This window comes from Salminus brasiliensis, chromosome 1 (assembly GCF_030463535.1).
Source record: "Salminus brasiliensis chromosome 1, fSalBra1.hap2, whole genome shotgun sequence".
NCBI classification, from domain to species: Eukaryota; Metazoa; Chordata; class Actinopteri; order Characiformes; family Bryconidae; genus Salminus; species Salminus brasiliensis.
In genome coordinates, this window is record NC_132878.1 from 65,659,399 (window position 1) to 65,681,712 (window position 22,314).

General features: G+C 43.1%; 3 protein-coding genes across 13 annotated transcripts in view; 1 reads left to right on the top strand and 2 right to left on the bottom strand.

Moving 5' to 3' along the window:
- Positions 1–1,895, bottom strand: part of zdhhc14 (zDHHC palmitoyltransferase 14) — a 32,259-nt gene extending 30,364 nt beyond the window's left edge. Inside the window, exons 1-2 of one of the 2 annotated variants that reach the window (XM_072686695.1) lie at positions 1,242–1,895; positions 812–1,086 (exon numbers count right to left, since the gene is read on the bottom strand). In XM_072686695.1, coding sequence (XP_072542796.1) covers positions 812–1,050 — 239 coding nt within the window. In that variant the 5' untranslated portion in view covers positions 1,051–1,086; positions 1,242–1,895. The remainder of the gene's footprint in view (positions 1–811; positions 1,087–1,241) is intronic. The other variant, XM_072686686.1, reaches the window with a different exon arrangement.
- A 3,222-nt stretch (positions 1,896–5,117) lies between these two features.
- Positions 5,118–10,840, top strand: tmem242 (transmembrane protein 242). Its single transcript, XM_072686760.1, has 4 exons — positions 5,118–5,193; positions 5,680–5,780; positions 8,100–8,237; positions 8,697–10,840. Exons 1-4 carry the CDS (start codon positions 5,118–5,120, stop codon positions 8,808–8,810), a joined length of 429 nt encoding a protein of 142 aa, XP_072542861.1. The 3' UTR covers positions 8,811–10,840.
- arid1b (AT-rich interactive domain 1B) overlaps positions 9,940–22,314 on the bottom strand; it is a 73,142-nt gene continuing 60,767 nt past the window's right edge. For 8 of the 10 annotated variants that reach the window (XM_072686745.1, XM_072686718.1, XM_072686733.1 and 5 more), the window contains 11 exons: positions 19,829–19,969; positions 19,188–19,397; positions 18,583–18,796; positions 15,716–15,854; positions 14,965–15,137; positions 14,635–14,767; positions 14,410–14,529; positions 14,244–14,322; positions 13,378–14,137; positions 13,094–13,224; positions 9,940–12,979 (listed from right to left, as the gene is read on the bottom strand). In XM_072686745.1, coding sequence (XP_072542846.1) covers positions 11,222–12,979; positions 13,094–13,224; positions 13,378–14,137; positions 14,244–14,322; positions 14,410–14,529; positions 14,635–14,767; positions 14,965–15,137; positions 15,716–15,854; positions 18,583–18,796; positions 19,188–19,397; positions 19,829–19,969 — 3,858 coding nt within the window. In that variant the 3' untranslated portion in view covers positions 9,940–11,221. The remainder of the gene's footprint in view (positions 12,980–13,093; positions 13,225–13,377; positions 14,138–14,243; positions 14,323–14,409; positions 14,530–14,634; positions 14,768–14,964; positions 15,138–15,715; positions 15,855–18,582; positions 18,797–19,187; positions 19,398–19,828; positions 19,970–22,314) is intronic. The other 2 variants (XM_072686725.1, XM_072686751.1) reach the window with 2 other exon arrangements.

Consider the following 22,314-nt stretch of genomic DNA (forward strand, 5'->3'; position numbering starts at 1 on the left):
TTGATAAAGCTCCATCTTCTCCTGGAAAACCTGTGTTTATCTGTTCTCAGCTTGCTCATTCGACTGCATCGCCATTCATAATGATAAGGAATGCAGTGAGGAATGCAGGCCTTCAGAATGTGAAGAAGAAATAAACAGGCCACCATCCTTCAGGGTTATGAGCCAAGCCTGAAAGCTTGCAGGGGTGGGCAGTACTGGTATAAAAGTGACCATCATGGTGACATGAGGTGAATTTTCTGTAGCTGCCCAAAATCAAAACAACATTAACATAACATAATAAAATACTACTATCATTATTACTACTACTTTTAATAATAATATTAATACTCCTACTACTAATAATAGTAATAGTAAAGAGAGAGTGAGGCATTAATTGTATTATTTTTTGTTCACTTGTGTTATTTTTTTACTTAGCTTTACATACACACATACATACATACATACATACATATATATACACATATAGTTATATGTATATATACACTTGTTTGGTTTCTTTCTTTTCATATTGATATTTATAAGATTGTCAGTAAATGGAGGAACTGCAAAGTAAGAATTTCACTGTACAGTGTATTGTATTTGCTGGTTTCTGCTGTGCATATGACAATAAACTCTTGAACCTTATTTAATTAGACCTATTTCAGAGTCTTGTATCATATTGTTATTGTGGATTGTAGAAAATATTGTAATACACCAAGATATAAATTGAGCTCATATCGCCCACCTACCAGGAGCTAATACCCCTCTGAGCCCCACAGTGAAACAGCTTGGACCTGTTCATGCAGAGCACGGACAGTTCATGTGGACTTACTCAAAGGCGAAGAAAAGTCCACTGGTGACCAGAATCAGCACAATGGTGAGGTAGAACACCCCGGTCTGCTTGGCCATCATGATCCGTCCATCGCAATAAAACTTGTTCCGGCCAGGGAAAATCTGCCACTTTCTCTTCACTTTCCTCCTCTTGCTGTGTGGAGTCTCCATGGGCGAGGAGTTATGCGTGCAGATCTGATTGTACTGACATTCCCTGGGCTCATCTATTCCAAGATGCATGTTGGTGGTGGTTGTGTTTACCACTCAGCTTGTGGCCTGCAAAATATTGTAAACCAGCAAGAGGGTCCCCCCCAAAGAAAAGCAAGGGAAAGGCAAAACACAGCATAAAGAGCATCACTTTAGATTGAGACTGAGGGGTTGAAAAGGATGCATAATTTGAGTCAAAGCCATGAATGAAAGTGGAAGCAAACCTCTTTCTTCAGAATGATTCAATGGATCTCACTGCAGATTACTGGCACATGTAGCCAGCCAGTTGCATCCAATGCATCCAGGAACACAGGCTATGGTCACGAAAGGAAATCCGCAGGAGACTGAGCAGAGCTGAACTCCCATGCTTGATGGTAACATTCCTCCACTGTGTTTAATTTCCACATAGGATCGAAACAGCTGGGGAATGGGCTCAGATGGAGGGACTGGAGGAATGTGATTAGCCGCCTCGCTTTCCCTGGCTGGCTGGGTGTGTAGAAATGTCCCCCCGCCATCCACACTGTTCAGTTTTCAGCATTTCCAGCAGGAGGAGGAGGAGGAAGCCCCGTCCTTCCAGTGTCCTCGCTCAGTCGTTGTCCGTACCGAAGGCTTTATTTCGTTTGGGGCTGAATCTTCCTCTCAGAAATGCCCACTGACTACGAAGATACTCGCAGAGCTCCTGTGATTTCTCTTCAGAGGAGAAATAAAGCAGGGGAACCGAGCAAATCGGCTCCTTCTCCAACAGCGTGTGGGCTTCGTATCGTAACGTAACGCACGCGCTTGTGTGTGTGTGTGTGTGTGTGTGTGTGTGTGTGTGTGTGTGTGGACTGCCCCCGCCACACATTAGCCCACGGCCCAGGCTGCTTCCCAAACACAACCATACAGCAGGTTAGAGATGTCGCGTTCGCCAACGACTCGGCTCTTTGAATCGACTCTATTGACTCGGGGAGCCGATTCGTAATAAAGAGCCGTTTTATTTTAAGCTATATATGGCCTCCCGTTAAACTCGTTTTTGACGTAAATGTTGAATTAGAGCCACCACAGTTCATTCCGACTTTGCAGTGCGATTAGTCGTGTCGGGTCTGTGTTGAAAAGGAATCGCAGCCGTGGTAGCTAGCTAAACAAAACGGTTCCAGTAACCCTAGCTACATTTTGCCCTGTGCAGGTCTTTAATAAAATGTTCGTCACTCAAAAGTTAAAGTCTAACATATACAACCACTCCATCTGCTCAACCTGCTGCCTAAAACACTTGGCTAGCTAGCTACTGAGCCCAGCTGACAAAGTTCAGTCCATGCTACCGACACGCCGTACTGGATGCTCACCTCAGACAATCTGCAGAGATTTCTGAAGTGTCTTTACTTGGGTATTTCTGTCACTTTCATACTTTTCTCTACTACTCCCCACAAGTCAGATCTCTACTGTCTACTCACGACATGCTACTTCTGAACTTTCATTTCACTGATGTTTAACCCTGCAGTTTCTAATCAGGCACGCAATCGCGCGCCATAGTGACTCTGAATCAGTGGGCGCTTCGGTTCGTGTGAAAGGCAAACGGAGCACCGCTTCGGTTCTGTAGTCTGGTGGAATTGGAAATCAACTTCAATCTAATCTTTACTAATGAATTATTATATTTATTTAAAAAAAAAACTGAACTATTTAATGTGATGAACTGCTCTGACTGAAACCAACAAGCTGCCATCCAAAATCTCTCCCATGCTGAAACTATGCAGCACTCCATTCAGTCAAATAGGCCTGATTACACTCTCTGTAATACAGGCCGGGTTATCTATCTACATCTATCTACATGAAACATATCGTGTACAAAATGTATCACAAAACGGTCAAGTATTGTCTTATTGCCCACCTCTGTCAGACACACCGAGCAGTGTCGATACGATCACAGCGAGCTAACAGTGTTTAATAATGATTCATATTTAAATATGACTCATATATCGGTTCAGCAGGGTTAATGGTAAGTTATGTGAGGTAGGAAGATCTTCAGTGGTCTGAGAAGCTGATTTCCAAACCTGAACAATTGTCCAGTTCTCTGGATAAGCTGTATTTCTATCACCAGTCTCTTAAAACCAGTAAATGACTGGAAACAGATCACACAGTTAAGGAGGAAAGGAGAGGTTGTTGGATTCAGACGAGGGACATCAGGATTGCACCTCTAAACACAGTTAAACTAAGGAGTAATGTAAATGCCATGAGGAAAGGAAAACCGGAATGACTGATGAAATGAAACGAATAGGAGTAATACAAGAATACAGAATAAAAAAATGAAGAAGAAGAAAAGGATGAGTTCAATGAGTTGGTCTGTGTGAGGAGCTGGAGAAGCAACTGCAGACTGGGCAGTGAGTGGAGTTCGTTACTGTGACGTGGCCACAGGCTGCTTGGTAATGGCCTCTAATTTGGCAGAAGGAAACACTAACATTAAAACATATTCACTTTCACATCTCATGACTCGATTGATCTATTTCTTCATACTTGATTCATTTTCCAAACTGTTGTACAAAAGCAATAGAACACTCTGGGTCGAGTGTTATCGTGAAATAACAGCACGGCTGGGATGAAATCAGACGCTTGCCTTCAGCTGCTATCTGCTTCATCACAGCCCTTCTGCTATTTTACGATAACACCCGGCCCGGACTGTTCTATTGCTTTACTGAAGTATGTTTGCATCAGTGCGTGGCCTTAACGGAGTAGCACACTCTGGGGTGAAGTGTGTTTGTTTTTAATCCCGTATGTATTTCTGGATAACTCTGCACCATGCAGCTGCAGGACATTACACTGAAATGTGCACAGGAACAGTCGACTGTAAATCCTGCTGAATTTCCGAGATGCTGTATACAACTTGCTGCTACCAATATGTGAGAGACCCCTGCAGCTTCCAGGAGGTTCTCTTACACCTCAGTTCTATGTGGCATGGACTCCACAAGATGTTGGAAACCCTACTGTTGTCAAGATTGTGCCATGCAGTTGAGGCCAGGCTGTGTTTTTGGAGTATTGGTTGTCTGCTGTTGAAGCCCATCTTTCTCAAGGTTCATCTGATGTTTTTTTCAGCTTTTCTTGCTATGTTACAGTAGCCATGGCCATACCATCAATCATGGCACCAACAATCGTGAAATGCTCAAAATCACTGAGATCACGTTTTCTTCATTCTGATGGTTGATGTGAACTCAGGCTCCCTGAAGCTCTGTAGGAGTTCATGCATTGCACTGCTGCCACATGATTGGCTGATTTAGATGACTGCAGAAAGATGTAGGTGTACAGGTACTCCTGTAGTACATGATGAGTATAGATCTGTTTCCACATTATCAGGGTATAACAGTACATCCAACACAAAAAATATTGATTTTAATATTTACTGAAAGATTATGCTTTACTCTCAAAAAACTGATAGTAGTCCAATCTAAGCTTGGCAACAGGTGGCATGGTAGTTTATCTTAAAATACAATAATATATGGTTAGAAAGTTTGGAAAAATGTTAAAGTGAATTGATATTTTAAATAAACATTAACAGTTGGCACTAAAATGAATGAATTAAATGATCCCTTTTACAATTTAAGTTATGAACAGAACCAAAACGAACAAGATCATCTTAGATCATAACGTTGTTACTTTTGTCTGAATTTAGACAAGAAAATCTAACTGCTACTGAAACAACAGCCGGTTAGGAACTGAAAGTGTCGGTTCTTGTCTGTAAACTGAATCGATTCTTCTGATTCATTAAAAAATGCTAATCACTCCAGCAGGTTTCCTTGGTGAAAAAAAAAAAAAATGAAAATACAGTAATGTAAGTGTGTGTAATGTGAACATTAAAAAAAAAACAATATCTCGTGTCTCAGGACAGTCTAAATCAGTGTTTTATTTGTATAGGATAATAAAACACAACATACGTTTTTCTACATATCATGTTAGAATAAGAAACATGCTTATGTATGAGAAATATACCGCAACTTAAAAAAAATAAATAAATGTGTCTTATTATAAATGTGCTCCTATTTAACTTCTGTTACTGGACGCAGAAAAATTGCATTTCTAGAGCCGAAGCAACCAGTAAAGAAAAGGTTCCTAGGGTGGTTTGCGCCGGAGCAGTAATGAGGGAGGACGCGGTGGAGATGGCGGAGGAGGAGAAAGTCAGTGAGGACGGAGCGACACTGCAGCTTTTAAAAGGTGAACAAACTAAAAAATGAACATGCTATTTTACATGTGCAGGGTTGGAGCACGTTGGAGTAGCGCCAGCTGACACCACTTCGCTCTTTAACTCGTGTTATGTTGCAGCTGCTCTCAGCTTGATGCTGTGTGAACGCTGTGTTGTGTAATGTAGATCCAGGAGGATTATTGGTGTTTGTAGTATTAACTGCAGGGTGAACTCTGCTGTGTCAAGTTCAGTCCTGATATTCTAATGCCCTGCACAGTTTCAGGTACTCCCTGCTCACAGTACAACCTTGAGGGGTTTGATCACTTGCTGATGATCTGAATCAGGCGTGTTTGGGCAGGGAATGGTTAAAAGTAAGCAGAGCAGTCTGGGCCTGGGCTTTATTGTGCTGCAAAACCACTGTCTGTTGCATAGCTTTGAAACATGAGTATTTAAAAAAATACTAATTTCAGAATGTCTGTCTGTGGATTTACACGATGCTTGTGCTTCGTCTCTCCCAGGTGGTGCCTTTCTTACAACAGTGGCCTCTGCTGGTGTAATATTTGGATTCGGGTCAACACTGGCCTTGGCTAAGAAGAAAAGCCCTGAATGGTTTAATAAGGTGTGTTGAGTTTTATGTTGTACCGTGTAAGGACACACAAAATGTGTGTGAAACGAAGATGGAAAATGAATCGGCGGCTTGAGCTGCACCAGTCAGAAGTTGTGTTTTTCAAGCTTGTGCTTGAAAGCTGTAATGCGAAACACACAGGTATCTTAACACGTACAAGGTCCAAACCCGAACAAGGATTGTCAAGCCTTCCACGACTGTGTGCATATACTAGCCTGGCTTATATGATTTGTCAGAAAATCATAACATCATTTTTTTTGGAAACTATTTTACCTGACAACACACTGTATGTGCCTCTCCACCATCAAAAAGGGTTTAAAATGAAAACATAAATAACCTAAAAAGGTGCAAGACATGCATGCTTATGTTCATAAGCATTTTCTAAAATCACTGGGGTTTGGACGTTAAACAGCTCCAGACACGAGATGTCTGCTTCCGTTGACAACCACTGTGAACAATTCTGAGCGTTTTACAAGTAGGCAGAATTCCCATCACTCTACTGACTACAGTAAGTACAAGAACGTAGAATAAAAGAAAAGATGGTGAAATACACAGCAGTGTTAAGCAAAACATCAGTGCAGCCAACAGTTTAGACACCAAAGACACCACTCTACAAATCTGAACAGGATCTGATCCAATTATTCTCACAAAGATCTGAAATTTAACCACCCTCATGAAATGTTGACCACGTGCCGCTAGCATCAGACCTGATAGGCTGAACAGCTGCAGGTAAATACTTTAGAATTGACACAATTGAGATGGTCTTAGAAGTCTTTTAATAAAAACATCTTTACTTGTGTCTAAAGAAAGCATCTACAGCATCTGCCTTTCTGCTCCACCCATAATAAAACTCTTATTGAATCAAGCTATGATTGTGTTTATCTTTGTTTACCTCACGGGATGTAATTAGAAATTGCGCAGATCCTCACATAGAACTCGAGAGTTATATTTGTTTTTAAGCCCAGAGGAAAACAGTGCCCTCCTTGTTGACTTCAGTTTTCTTCTTTTTTTTTTTTCCCCCGTCTATTTTTAAGCACAGTTGCATCTCTGTAAACATGCTTCTCAGTCATAAGGCCTTTTAAAGAGGCCAAATTAGATTCAGTGTGGAGAGGTATGCGGTTGTGAGGTCACGTTGGCGGGATGGCAGATTTGATCGTCAGAGACCATTTGAGCTCTGCCCAGTCTCTTAATTGGATTATGAGGTAAATTCAGCAACTTGGGCTGGACAGAGATGCCTTTCTTACTCCGTTTGTGATGGGGTATCGGTTACTAGATTAAGAGAACCCAGTTAAACCAAACAACACTATTTGGCCTCATGTTTGATGAAAAACACTGTTAAGCATGGGGGTGGGAGCAGCATGGTTCAGGGCTGCTGATGATGGAGGCATGTACAATATCTTGTATACTTCCCCAGATCTGTGGCACAATTCAGTCCAGCATCACAAGAATCATTGGTATAAGCAGGATGCACTTGAGCTCAATTGCAAGTGACATAACAAATTATGTAAATGGCCACTTTAATTGGTAACATGTATAAAACTAAATTTGGAGTGTTGTGTGTAACTTGAGAAAAAAACGGAATCTATTTTAGGATAGGCCTGAAAACTTTAAATAGGTTACAATGCATATGTAATCATTTTGTGCATTCAGGGTATTTAAGATGCTGTTGAAGCTTCTATTGTACTACTATTGGGTAATACCGTTGCCACGAGAAGGTGCACTTGGCCTGCATCGTCTATGTAGGTGATGTGTGTCAAAAATAGCATCTACACGAATGCCAGGATTCTAGGGATCCCAGCAAAACATTACCTAGGGCATCATCTTCCCTCTGTTGGCTTACCTCTTCCAACAGTGCATTGTCGAGCCACTGCTCCTCCCACACACACACACACACACACTTGGGTACCTGTGACCCTGTCACCAGTCTGTTGGTTGTCCTTCCTTTGGAGTGCTTTTGATATGTACTGACCGCTGCATAACTTGGGAACACCCCACAAGATCTGCCTGATGTTTTGGAGATGTTTTGACCCAGTCATCTAGCCATTACAATTAGGCTTGTCTGTTTTTCCTGCTTTTTACACATTATCTTTAAGAACGGACTGTTCACTTGATGCCTAAAATGTGTATCCTCACCCCTTGACGAGGGTTATTGTGACAAGATACTCAATGTTAATCACTTCAGCTGTCAGCGGGAAAATGGGTTCTACCTCTTGCTGCTGTGGATGCAACGTTTATAGATTTGGGCCCACGTTTGTTAGTTGAGTATCCATCAGAGAAGGACATGTGTGAAAGCTGTTTTTTTGTTGCGTTAAGGGTCTGACTGGATCAGCAGCAGTTCCTGAGAGCGGCGCTTCACTTGCTCTGCGTGCCTTGGGATGGGGTTCCCTGTATGCCTGGTGTGGAGTTGGCCTCCTCAGTTTTGCTGTCTGGAAGGCTATGGGTGTCCACAGTGTAAGTTGCATTACAAACCAATAATTGCTTCTCTCAAACTGTAATATGCTTATACTTAAAGTAGCCCAGAACGTAAGTGATTCTTGAGTACTGTACACATCTTCACCGATTGAAAAGTGCAAGGCCAATTAGTACTGTATTGCACAGCATTGTGAGTATTGAGAGCAAGGACATTAAGTTAATAACTGTGTGATTACAAGAATTTAAACCTTAGTCACAATACTTTCTTACAAGAAAATAAAATGTGTTGACCCTGTGTTGGCTTCATCCTAATTAGCAGTATTAGCTTATGTATGGGGTGTTCACAGATATTAATTTAGAAAAGTACAATATTTAATGTTTAGTGCCCTAACAAAATCACCAGTTTATGTTCACTGTATTGGAAAATCTGCATGGAACTGAGAAATTATGTTTCTCTGACATGAATATTACACTGATATCATATTGTCTCTCTTGCAGTTGGTGGAGTTTCGGCAGAAAATGCAGTCTATTTTCCCCGCCATCCCAAAAACTGAAGAGGCACAAGCAAATGCTGCACCGTTTGATTGGGACGCACTATTAAAGTCAAAATAGTCTGCAACTTGTTGATGCCCCAGCGGACTTTCCATACTGGCTGGTCAGCCTGCTTTGAATTGAGGAAGGGGTGAGAATGAAGAATGAAGTTCTTTTCCACCTTTTGACTGAATTCAGTACCACTGGCTTTGGTATTGCATTATTCTCATCAAAAGCTAAAAGGCAGCTCCTAATCTGGATGCAATACTGTATTTGATCTCAGTTCAAAGTGGTGCAGCGTCCTGCAGGTACATCGTGGGAATCGTCAGTATACTAGGACACTGAAAAGCATGGCTCTTTATGGAGGGGGAAAAGAGCCTATGAACAACAGCCAGTACTTGACAGGACTTCAACCTATTCTGCCTTTTATATTAATTTATTGCTACCTAATTATTTTTCCTTATTAAACTGTACTATTTTTTTCTTCTAAAAATGTGCACACTTCTTTTGCCTGGTATAAACTTCAGAAAAGCTAAAAATAATGATTCACATCACATATTTTGGGAAATTCCCTCAAATATTGCAGTAATTTATGCCCCATCATGCACCTTTGTAACCCTTATATGAAAACTGTAATATAACAAAGCTGCTTCAACAGTCAGAATACCTCTGTAAGTGGAGTAAAACATGTTTTTGGATTTGGGACTGTTATTTTTGTGGAATTTTACTTGAGACTGAATCTAGCTTTTCCATAAGCGGAAAAGAAGGCCCGAAATAGTGTCCAGACTGTAGAGAAATGCTGCCTGTGGGCATCAGCATGAGCATACTTGTGACCGCTCCTGATGTTTTCCCCACATTTAGTACATAACGTGATTAAGGGAAAAGAGGTCTGACCAGAGCTGATTCCTCCACAGCAGAGTGGAGGAATATAGGGCTGGCCGAGCTGAGTAACTGAATTTATGTACACAAACATACGCATCAAATATTTCTTCCAAATGTTTACTCATGATTGAGTGTATTTTGTTTGAGTGACTTATTACTATTCTCACTCTTTCCTGTCCTTTCAGCTTATTAGGTAACATTCAAGTCCTTCTGGGGCAGAATCAGCTGTGTTACCAAGTAGCATCCAGATTTCTAATGCTAATCAGGCAGAAAGAAGGCATCATTCAGAATTAAAAGACAAAACACTTAGAAACAACCTTCACAGTGCTCAAACAGATTTCATGTACATTTACTTTTTGAACATGTAGTATAAAGACTTTATACTAATAAACAATGGGCATCAAATCATATGGCATGAAAAAAGTCACAGAGTTGTACATTGTCATTGGAATTGCTGCTTAAGTCATATTGGGATAACTTCAAAAGTTGCTGGATCACAGTTACACCAACTGACTTTTTGATGAGCCTTTTTTTTTTTTTCCTTTATTTTCATTATAATTTTTTCCTCTTTTTTTTTTCTTCTTAAGCCAGACACCTAAGGCCATTCAAGGGAGTCATTCTCATCTCTGTTTCACAGAATGGTGTGCACAGTCCACACAGGAACGTCTTGCGCATCGTCACGTTACCCTCAAAAAGATGATAAGGTGAAAATGTCATGTCCAAATTGCTGTTAATAATTAGCATCAACTATCATCACTCTGTAAAATACCACATCTCAGAGAAAACAAGTGAAAAGGGCATGTTTACTGTACAGCTCATATATACAAATTGCCCTATGAGTCAAATGGAGAGGAGTGGTAACCAAAGCGCTTTCAAATTTACAATCCTGTGATCTTATGGCCATACTGGTGGAAGCAAGTCAGTTGAAAACCAGCTCTCACTTTACCCTTGTATACTGGTGTGGTTATGCAGTGCAATACTGGTTGTCAGATTATGACTATTGCCTGTGGTAAAGAGTCATTCACATTTGGTAAGCTCCCCTCCAACAAGCCAACTACACCCTATTGCACAAAGCTTTTTTAGAGCTGGATACATGTATATCTTGAGTAAAATCAGTGTTTTTATCTTTATCTTAACACATTGCAAGAGAAGTTCTATCTACAACACATCTCACAATTTAAATAAATCTGCATCCTCAAATAAACTAATCCCACCAAAAAAAAAAAAAACCCCAGAAAAAACAGCCACAAACAATGAAAAACTTTGAGAGCAAAATTCTCTGAAACCTAACATACAGTATCTATCAAGATGCCAACTTTGGTTAAAACAAATATGAGGGAGGAGAAAGACAAAACATAAAAAAGAATAGAAAAAAAAACATTAAAACATAAAAAGTATTAAATATCTGTATTAAAATCATTTAAAAATCCCAAATGAAAATAGCAAAAAAAATGGGGAAGAGGAGCTCTATATATTTCTCTATAATAATTTGTACGTAAAAACATTTTTTTTGTGTCTGCTTTTTTATTAAATAAAAATATAACACCGACAATTTTGTGTGGCTCAACTGTGTCCTGTCTTGCTGATGGCACTTAGGGCTGCTGCATGTGTCACGAGCGTCCCAGCTTAAACAGTACCTCGCACATGATGGCCACTACGCTAGAGTTTAGCACAGACGACAGTGTGATGTCCAGCAGCCGGCTCTCGTACAGCACAAACTCAGGCCGGTTTTCCTCCACCTGAGCCATTGCCAGCAAGGCTTTAGCAGCCCGGCACATCATGTTGATGCTAGGGGGCTCTGGATGCGTCGGGTGTCCCGCGTGTAAGAGGCTGTGAGGGCTCTGCTGATACTGTGCCATGGCAATACTGTCCTCTAAAAAGCCAATCAGGGTCCCAATGCTGCCCTTCTGAAGGGCGATGGTGCGAGCTGCTGTGGAGTCACCCCGTGCCAGGTTGGAGAGGATGGCCACAGCCATCTCGCGGCACACCTGACTCTTGCGTTCGCCAACGTGGCGCACTAATGTTGCGTAGAGGCGCTCTTGGCGGCTGAGCGGTGGCGTGGCCAATAGCAGGTCCACATTACAGTCCTGGATGCTTAGTTTGCACAAGCACTCCAAAACCAGCCTCTGCGGCGTTAGGGATGAGAAGCCGCCTGCTGTGCAGAAAGGGTCCTGGGCCTCAGCCGACGGACACACCATCCAGTGCAGAAGCCCGTCTAGGATGGGTAAGCAGATGCTCTCTGGATAAATCGACAGATCTAGCTGTCCTGAAATGTTGGCCAAGGTCACCAGGGTGTTTTCGTGCAAGGCACAGAGACAGTCCCACCACCACTCATCTTTGCTACAGGCCAAGCCTCGCTCCTCTTCACGCTGGTAAGTAGGGGATGTCCTTTTCCGCTTCGGGTGCTCATGGTGCAACATCACCAGCCTGCCCAGTATAAGCACCAGGCCTGGGTGGCGTGCCATGTCAGCGTCGTTACCTGGGACGAAGGACAGGCCACGGACTATGTTAGAGATGCAGATGCAGCGCTTGGCCAGCTCATCCTGCCAATCCTCAGCTGTGGAGAGCGGTGCCTCATCCCAGCATCGTGGTTCATCTTCCAGCAAGGGGATGCTGTTCTCTTGGCTTCGTAAAGAGAAGCCTTTGGCCTCATTCTCTGGCAGAGATGGTGAAGCAGAAGACAACGAATCCTCCACAGTGCCCGTTTTGTCTGTGGAAGCTTGGTCTTCTTTACGAGTTTCCGCATCTACCTTACTATGGTCTTCATCGTCTTGTCCTTTTCTGTTTTCCTCTTCCAACTCTTTTGCGGGTAAGGGTTGAGGTCCTGTCTCCTGACATTTCCTTTCAAAGTGCGTCTGGATGTGTGCTGTGGAGTCTCCTCCACCAGCTTTCCAGTGTAGCAAGCCGCTGGTAAAATCTCCAACCAGGCCCAGCTGCTCTGATCGGTCTTCCACCAGGTCATCAATTGCCTCCCTTTCCTCCACCTTTATTGGCAGTCTGTCATACTTGCTGGCTTGCTTGGGCCTAGGTTCTGAAGGAGGACACTCCTCTTGTCTTGCTTTCATGTCTCTCTCCTCTTCTTGATCAGTCATCTCTGCTGATTTCTTCTTCTCTAAAGCATCTGCTCCAGATGTGCTGCTGGGGACACGCCGCTGAGGCTCTGTCTCTGGCTTCCTGTCAGGCTGCTCAGTATCTGAAAGGCTATCCAGCTCCTGCTGCTCAGATTCCTTTTTGTCTGCTGGCTCTGAAATGGGACCAAGAAGTGTTTTCTGCCCCTCAGTACCCACTTCGTACTCCTCCAGGATCCCAAAGATCTCAATCAAACATCGTCTGAAAAACTCCACTATGAGTTCCAGGAAACCTGGCAGCTACATGAACAGAGAACACAAATGCCATTTTAATTAAGGTCAGACCAGCCAAACATTTTGAAGCAACTACGCTATTACTCATGCGCACCTAGCTGTGCTCAACTGCAAACTCACCTGGGACAGGGTAAAGGATGACACTGTGCTATCATCATACAGTAGGATGTTTATGGTATCCAAGGCCCAAGTGCTCTCTGCTAGCAAACCAGACTTCAGAGACATCATCACACGCCAAGCCTCTGGTGTTCCTACAAGAGTATGATTCAATATGACTTCAGGGTCCCGAAGACTGGTTAGGGGAATGTACTAAGGAAATGACTAAACATAGACTCAGGATGAATTTAAGCAAAACACCTTAATTGTGACTGCTAAATCTAAAATTTTACTATTAAGACCCTTACCAATGTCTTTGGAAGTCAACCTTCTACGAGGTTTCAGCTGAGGTTGTGTGGCCTCCACAGAACCCAGAGGGAAACTGATTTCTCGATGGACAGGTGGTAGGCCTTGGACAGGCACACCACCACTCTGAGAGCCTGGCATGGACCCAGGCATTCCTGGCTTGGGCATCTTCATAGACGGCATCAAATGAACTTTATTGGGCGACATGGAACCACCCATGGGTCGAGAGAAAGGCGCTGGGCTTGGAGCGCGTGCGATGTGGTTGGGCATGGCTGGAGGAGACTGGTATGAGGCCGGAGGTTGGCGGTTTGTCATCGGAGGCATGGAGCTGGAGGAGGACTGGGGAGGATAAGGTGATTGGCGCTGCCCAGGGTGACTTGGCCACTGGCTGTCCTGATTTGCCCTGCCTTCCGGGTCTTCAGTACGGTTCATGGAGGAATACGTGGGCCCGTGGCCCTGTCTGCTTGTGTATGGGTAGCCCATATCAGTCCTGGGGTGCCAACCCTGAGGCCCTCCACTGGGGGTGGAGGACGGGCCTCCACTTATCATGCCATGCTGGGGAGGACCCTGTCCTCCGTGTTGCATGCGGTCACGGTTATATTGGTACGGGAACTGCCCCTGCATGGGTCTACGGTCTGGGTATCCGCCACCATATTGGCCATACATGTCTGGTTGCTGGCCGCTGTACTGCATGCTGAAGGCCTCACCCTCATGCCGTTTTGCTGAAGGACCATACATCCCTTCCCCAGGTCTCTTGTAGCCCTAAGAAGCCAAAGAGTAGTTAATGATTCAGCTGTGTTTGAAATGTGATAACACCACTGTAGAGTAAATGTGTTCAACTAAGGACATAACACATTAGCACACTGACCTGTGGCTGTGGGTACATTCCATGACCACTGTATGGCATGCCCTGGGGATACTGCTGGCCATAGCCATCATGTCCATGCCTAGAGAGAACATAAATTACTGCAAGTTCACATATGCAGCTCAGAGGCACAGCAGTACTTCATCACATAAATTCCATCAATCCTTACCTCTGATGGGAGGGGTATCTATTGCCTGAGTACATGCTTTGATCACTGTTGGAAGGCATCACACTGTTCTGATTGCCAGGGGGCGCCATCCCACTTTCTGGACCCATGGTATGGTCGGGCCTAAAGAAGACACATGGAAAAGACAAATGAAGAAGCGATGCACCGCTTTATAGACATGCCAGTGATCCAGTAACACTTTTTTTTTTTTAGCACAATTTTACAGACCTTCTCTCAAAGTTAGGGCTGTAAGGGTACTGGGGCCGTGGGCCCATTCCCTGCCCTCCAGGGGGTCCACGTGGGTACATGTCCTGTATGCCGCTGCTGGGCATTTGTCCTGGCATGAAAGGGTCACTGGTGCCTGTAAGCACATACAGTTTTCAAAAACAAAAACAAATAATACTCCTGCAACTGAACATCATATATGTTAGACACTAGAGGGCAGCACTCTCCAACAAATTGCTCCAGTCATAAGTACAGCTCGTCGAGTCACACCATTACCAAAAGACAACATTCCAACTAGTCAGTCTGACAGTAAATGAAAAAACATTGACTTACCCTTTCTTGGACCTCCAAAAGGTTCCTTGTTAGCATCATACTGCATTCGAACACTGGGATCTGCAATACTTCCACCCTGCTGGTACATCATGCCAGGGGGCATGTTGCCCCGCTTTTGGAAGGCTGGGTCGCAGCTCTCAGAGAAAGGATCCTGCACACTCACACCACTACTCCTAAAGATAAAGGTGAGACAATCACACACCAGTACCCAGATTAGATAGAAAAGGGTGGGAAAACAATTTTTAAATGTGTACTGCCGGTACGTTACAAATGGTGGAGCGCAGAAAGCATATTCTTCCACTGCACTGTAAGCAGAGCTTGCTGAACACTGAACTTGTGAGTACAACTTAATGTCTTATTACAGGTGTAGAGCAGGCATCTGAAACCCTACAGTCTTTAGGCATTTATTTCCATAGTCCAAAATAAAGTGATTACTGCAGAGAAGCAATCAAATTAAGTAAACACGTGTACATCTTGGATCAGTGTGCAGTTTACACCTGTCTGTCTCTTCTGAATTCTCTCTTATTGGATTCTTAGATTCCTCAACCGTCAAGGGTTCCAGGTTTAGCTTTTCTTTTTTTTTTTTTGCATGTTTGCCCCTTTGGCATTCTTCAGTTTTGTTTACAGCTTGTTACTGCCCTCTGGTGATAATGGTGAATCATGGGACGCTTGAATGCTAAAGACCTACAGATATGGGTATGTTTCCGAACCAGATCAGGTTATGGCAACACTTTACGGAAACTTAACCCACCTGCCACTCGGCTGCGGTGTTATCTGGCTGTGAGGAGTGGTTGCTGGAGTAGGGGGCTTCAAATCTCCTGGCATTTCTGTCATGGAGCTGCTCCCTGTTGACTGTGGAGTCTGAGGTCCCTGGAGAGATCCAGAGTTTGCTATGGAACAGAGAGAGAAGAGAAAAGGAAATATGTGAGGAATATAAGAGACAACTAGTAGACACATCACAGCATTACTCAAACAAATACGCAATTTTTTTTTATATACGTATTTTAAGCAATGAAATGAATATAATACATAGATCATCATGAACCAAAAATCACACTACATTTTAAGTGAAAAATACATCTCTCAGAGCAAGAATAAATAAACAAGTACAATTTTGCTGTTCTATGTTTTCATTTGACTAGCAATATCATATTAGATCATTTTAAAAGCTCTCCTCTCTCAGGGACTAAGGGAAAGCGAGACGTGCTGCTACACCTGTAAAGGTCCGGCCGAAACTCCCAGTCCGCTGTGGAACGTTCTACGTTTAGAAGAGTGGTGTCAAAATGCTGAGGTCGATTGTGATGCGTGTCTGAAGGTGGGGACTCGGACACGCACCCATTCTAGAATGTTGGAATCATCTAGAAGAACGCAGTGTTCTAGCAGTGAGCGCGCAAATGTAGCGTCGCAATAAGCAGAAAAGCCTTTAGCATGCCCTCAGTGCAGAAATCAGGTCCAAGTGTGTATAAAAAATCCAATCCACTCTAGCTGCACATTAAACACATTAAATGCAACATTAATAGCATCCTAAGAACATCTTTAAGAATTAGAGGAAGTGTCATGCACCAGGGAATAGATGCTCCCCCTCCACTTTTAGGTCAACAGTGTTTTGATGAAAAATTGCTTTTGTTGTTGTTGTTGTTGTTGTTGTTGCTGAAAAGCCACGGATTTAACCACAGTTTTTGTTGTTCAGGCGGAACATCAGTGCGATGTGACTTGATGCATTAAAAATGGTGCGCAGCATCAATCTCTGCTATTCAGGGATGGCGTAGACAGCTTTAGTAATTATAATGAAAACAATTTGCATTCGGCTTTGTTGCTCACTCAAGTCACTTCCTGTGTAAAACTTAGATAATAATAATGCTTAAAAAATGAAACTTACCGAATACTTTCAAATGTAAAACAGGATATGTGAATTACTTTATTCTCTACTTCCCAATACTGCATAAACAGTCAGTTCTGTGCATGGTGTATTTAATAGTAGTAAAATCTGGGCTTTCTTAACAAAACAGAATCAGAGAAAATAAATAATTTTTCTAATAAGAAGCTGTTATTATATTTTTGGAACTACAAGAAGTATCGACTTAATTATCTTTATTCTGTATTATTATGTACAAAGAGGAGGGCTCTAAAATCCTACAACTCTAAGGCTCTCATTTCCATAATCCAATAAAATGTGAATAGTGCAGGTTTTAGCTACTATGAGGGAGATGGCATAAGTAGACATCATTTCAGCCTAAAATAATTATGAAAAGTAATAAAGCCAGCTTGTATTTCTGTAATGTGGCGAAGGACAAGTGGCAGCACTTCAAAAGAAATGGAGTGAAGCACAAGGAGGACACTGAAAGTCTTCGTAACACTGCCACCCTCAGAGTAAACAATGCAGACGGGTTTACAGGAGGGCACTTCCAGTGTGAGTGAACTGAGGTGACCTCAATGCCATATTCATTCAGAGTAAGGGAGGGGGAAAAGAGAGGGAAAAAAAGTGCTGGCTCACTGGTCCACTGTGCATGTGTGGGGTCAGACAGAGGTCATTTTTGTTTATATCCCACACTCCCCCCCACCCCCCCCACTCCCATTAATCCTCTCCAGGGGAATCCCCCCTCCTGCTGCCTGACAGCTCTCCCTCTCTCTCCCTCTCTCTCTCTGACATCATCCGTTACTTGCCTGCGGGCAGGGAGGGGGGTTGTTCCTTCAGCTGGCTGCTTGACAGCCTGCCTCCTGCCACCCCCCCCCCTTCTGCCACCCCCCTTTTTTCTCTTTTCCGCTCTCAGCTTGACTCAATCACCTGTCAGATATTTTAGGCTTATGTGCAGCCAGAGTGAAACTCATTCCTAGGTAGATGAGATGGGGATGAAGGAGATGTGTAAACTCTAGAGGGCCACTGTGTAGACTAAACACTATAATGCACCATATATAAATTATTTAACGTGCCATTTAGCTACCATTAACTTTAATACTGTACAGAAAGGTCAGTTTATCTTTGATGGGTGTGGTGGTATATGGTCTGAGCAGTTTTTTTTTTTTACTTGTTTAAGTAAAGAGTTGATATTATTGACTCATGGCATTACTGGTATTGGCAAAAATCTCACAGATAATGTCCTGATAATGACACCTCAGATGGCTGTGCCACTGGGAATCGAAAGAGGAGGAAAAAAACAAAACAGAAAAACAGAAGCGATAAAAAAACAATTACAGTAACCAAAACAGCAAACATTCCTGCTGCTTATTTGACTTTAAAATATGACAACTGAGAACTAACAATTATATAATTCAGTAAAGCACTGTTTATGAAAACTATTTTAAATATAAACTCATTATATATTACTTTCTGTAATGAACCCATACATTTCAATTTGGTCAGACTCTAATAACAAGTTGCTAAGGCTTGAGGAATCAGCTCTGCCAATGTTTAATCCATTAAGATAAACTTATAATATCAAAAGCATGGCTGTTTTAGTATACAATTCTTGAAAAAAGCTGATAATTTGAATATACTTTGCTCTATGTGCAGCTGAACCTTTTGTAATAGTCAAACCTACCATTTAGGTATTCTGACATTAAAATGAAATGAACTTGATGTGTTTTGTGAGCATAGTGCAATATCATGTCCAGGCATACCTGGTGAAGGGGGCTGGATCTTGGCCTGCTGCTGCTGCTTCTTGCCATCTCCCATGACAAAGGCATCTGGCGGGGGTTCCTCCCCACGCTCCACCTTGCACTCGTAAGCAAACAGGTACTGGATATACTGCTTTTTAAGGGAGCTGGCTGAGCTGCTGGATGTGCCCACATTCAGGACAGTGGAGAGCTCCCGCCATTTCTTATTCTTATTCACCTGTGTGAGCAAGGGAGAGGTTAATGAAGCTAATTGCAAAAAGGGGAGAACTGGGGACAAGAGTCTAAAACAAAGTCTCAGCACAGCAAACGCTGAGCAAATAAACAACATGAAAATGATAGAAACCAGACGCAACATGTTTTTGGAATTGGGTTGAAACCCTAGCCAATGGGCAGAATGTCAAAATCGTGAGGTCAAAATGTCAAAATGTCAAAATCAAAATGGTCGAATGAAACTTTCCTGTCTACTTTCCTTGCTTATACCTGATCTGATAGTCATGAGAATTCCACTTGCTAGTCTTGCTAGTAGAGGCCATGAGCTACAGATCAAGCAAAACCACTTGTGTTTTATGTATGACCCTGAACGTCATGTACAGATCGGTTCCACTCACCATTGCCAGCCCTCCGATCTCCCGCACGCACATGTAAAGACGGCACAGGTCAAGAGGCTTCTTCCCCACGGCAGGTAGGTGGGGTACAGGTGTGCCCCTCTCCTCCATAAAGGCCAGGTAACGGTCCACCCATGCCCTCCGCTCTGGCTCGGCGCCCATTTCATACAGCCGAGCTATCTTCTCATTCGTCATTGTGGCTGAACTGTGCTTCTACACATGAGGAGTGAAATTGAGCATGAGATATCCGAGCATGAGATATACACGGACACTGACACACATAAACACAACTCTGAGACTTAACTACTCTAGAATACTAGATACTAGTACTACACGTTAAAAATAAAATACTGGTAGCATCCACAAGAAAACATAAGGGCCCAGTCAGACACAACACACACGGCTGACTTTCCTAATCAGCACTGTGGTTCCTCATCTTAAGCTTAATGAGAAAATCTGTGAAACAGTGTTAACATCGACAGTCAAAACAACATGAGGGCAGAAGATACTATCAGCGAATATGAAGGGAAAATAAACACTAAAGCATGAGAGAGAAAAGGGGGAGAAGAAGAGAGAGTGAGAGAGAGTGAGAGAGAGAGAGAGCAAAAGAAAGGAGAAGGAGGCAAAGTGCTTGTGGCACTCACAGGACTGGTGGGTGTTTTTGGCCAGGCTGGGCTGCTAATGCTGTCACTGTCGTCTCCGTGATTGGAGGAGAGGCTGGCAGGGCTGGGGGAGAGGGGGGACGGGGTGGGGGGCTGAGACACACACTGAGCACTGTAGCTGTCCTGTCACCCAGAATAAGAAAATATACACACACACACACACACACACACACACACACACACACAACAGGATCACATGGTGAGAAACCAAAGTCAAGTGGGATTTCAGTTCCTCCTTTTCACTGTATCCCAGTATTTTTGCTGTCTCATGCACACACAAATCACGCTCTCCTCACAGAGAACTTCCTGTAAGTGTTGTGTTCACATATGCAATACGCCACTGTCCGATAGCACCCCCAAACCATCGCTGAGGGGCAGCCCAGAGCGGAGAAAATGAACACGGCTGTGTTTCTGTTTAGACGTTGGGACGCCAACTTGTTCTTGTTACGGTTTGGACGTTCTAGCTAAAGGTTTTAGTAAATCAAACTTTAAACAGCTAATAAATTCCTCCTAGTTGAAATAATAGGTTTAGAAACGTTCAAAAGTGCAAATCCTCCCCAAGATATTGCACATATATCTGCAGCAGAAGTGTCCAAAGAGTAGGAACAAAACGAAGGAACTTGTAGACTATTATTGTCATTAGGCTATTGGGTTAAGCTTAGAAATGAGAGTGGCTGTTCTTTGTTTAGTAAGGCAAGACGTTAGCTTGAGATTCTTTAGCCCAGCCAAAGAGTTTAAAAGTTATACGCTTTCTCCCCAAACATCCCCATCATCGCTGCTCAATGCACTGATACAAGACTAGGAAGCTGATCAAAAGACCCCGCAAAAACCAGCAAGCTGTATGAAAGGTGGTAGTTAAGTGTCTGAGGCTATTTTTGTTGTCCACGTGTCAATTTTAGCTTTGCTATAATGTGGTAACGTGCTTGTAATTTATTAGCAATATTTCTATTTTGACTATTTCTAGCTTATTTACAAAATGTTTCATGTTGCCCAGATTTAGTCAGTAAGAATACAGTATCCAAATACTGTGATTTCGTTCAACTGGATCTTCAAGGCTAATTTATCTAATGAACACTAGAAGTCAATAGTCAATCATCTAAGATCTGTAAATACTCAGTATGCATCCAGCTCCACATTAAGGTGGCACAGACTTGTGGATGTGGTTTAGGGCACAGTATTACCTATACATTATGGTATATTTACAGTTTTATAGTATAGTTTTATAATAAGAAGTTTTTGGACATGGGTGATGTGGGTGACTACTGATTTAGGGTGTTATCAATGTGACGTGTTTTGGGGAAAGAGAAAAACTCTAAATATGCTTTTGGCAAAACAACGTTGGTAGTAGTTGGGGTTAACGCAAGGCAAACTGTAGTGCCAGCTCTTATGTAAAGTTCCTTATCTGGGCATGTTGCTGACCTCAAAATAATACTCAGGGGTCAGTACTAGAATGTGTGGTCTTGAGCTACTACAGAATAAAACTGTCCACTACATGGGCAAAAGTATTGGGACACCTGCTCATTCAATGTTTCCTCCTAAACCAAGGGTTTATCCTGCTTTTGCTGGAGTAGCTGTGTCTACTGTCTAGGGCAGGCTTTCTACTAGAGGATGTTGGATGATCACCACACCTTCTCACCACCAAAGCACCGTAATTACAGAGTACACAGTTCCACTGCTGCACAGCTCAATACTGGGGGGGCTTTATACCCCTCCAGGCCATGCCTGGCATTAGGCATGGAGCCAATAGCTTTACATTTATCTGCTCCAGAGAGTCCTAATCTATTGGCAATACTGCTCTACAGGGACTAGACAAGCGGTGTGTGTGTTTGTGTGTGCATTTGCACGCCTGTGTCAACAATGGCTACAACTTAAAGTAGCTGGATTAACTCATTAGAAGGGGTGTCCAAAAACATTTGGCCATATCGTGCATTTTCCATGATGGAATCCATTTGGGATTCCTGAGATCGTCGTTTATCAGCTCACACATGACTGAAAGCCAAGCAGTCTAGCTTTTTCCATCTGTGTGGTGCATCAAGAGCGCCAGCCGGCAGCTTTGAAAGAGAGCGCAGAGGTGAGTGCTGCATTCCTCTTCTTATTCTCGGCCTCTCTTATTCACTCCGCCGCTACAGCTATAGAGCAGTTCTGAAGACTCCAAACAGCTCCCACTGCGAGCTATTGAAATGCTACCCTGCTCTGCCACGCTCCGAAACGACATGGGAACGAACAGAGCGAGAGAGACGGAGTAGGAAAATTTAACAGCGATTCAAACAGCATGCGGTTTGAGCAGCAGTTCGCTACACAGGAGCAGAGGTTCTGCATGGAGAAGCTTCCACTTTCCGCTGAGCGCGAGGCAAAAACAAAGCCATGCTACTGCGCTAGCTGTCACCATGACAACAGCCTGCACAATACCAAGGTGTGTGTGTGTGTGTGTATATGAAGAAAAGGAGGGGGGGGGGTGCTCATTAAAT

Bases quoted from the DNA above. Each gene is read 5' to 3' on its own strand.
- tmem242 (XM_072686760.1), top strand. From the start codon at position 5,118: ATGAGGGAGGACGCGGTGGAGATGGCGGAGGAGGAGAAAGTCAGTGAG. The intron at 5,781-8,099 runs GTGTGTTGAGTT...TGTTGCGTTAAG, and splicing joins GCCCTGAATGGTTTAATAAG to GGTCTGACTGGATCAGCAGC. The intron at 8,238-8,696 runs GTAAGTTGCATT...TCTCTCTTGCAG, and splicing joins AGGCTATGGGTGTCCACAGT to TTGGTGGAGTTTCGGCAGAA.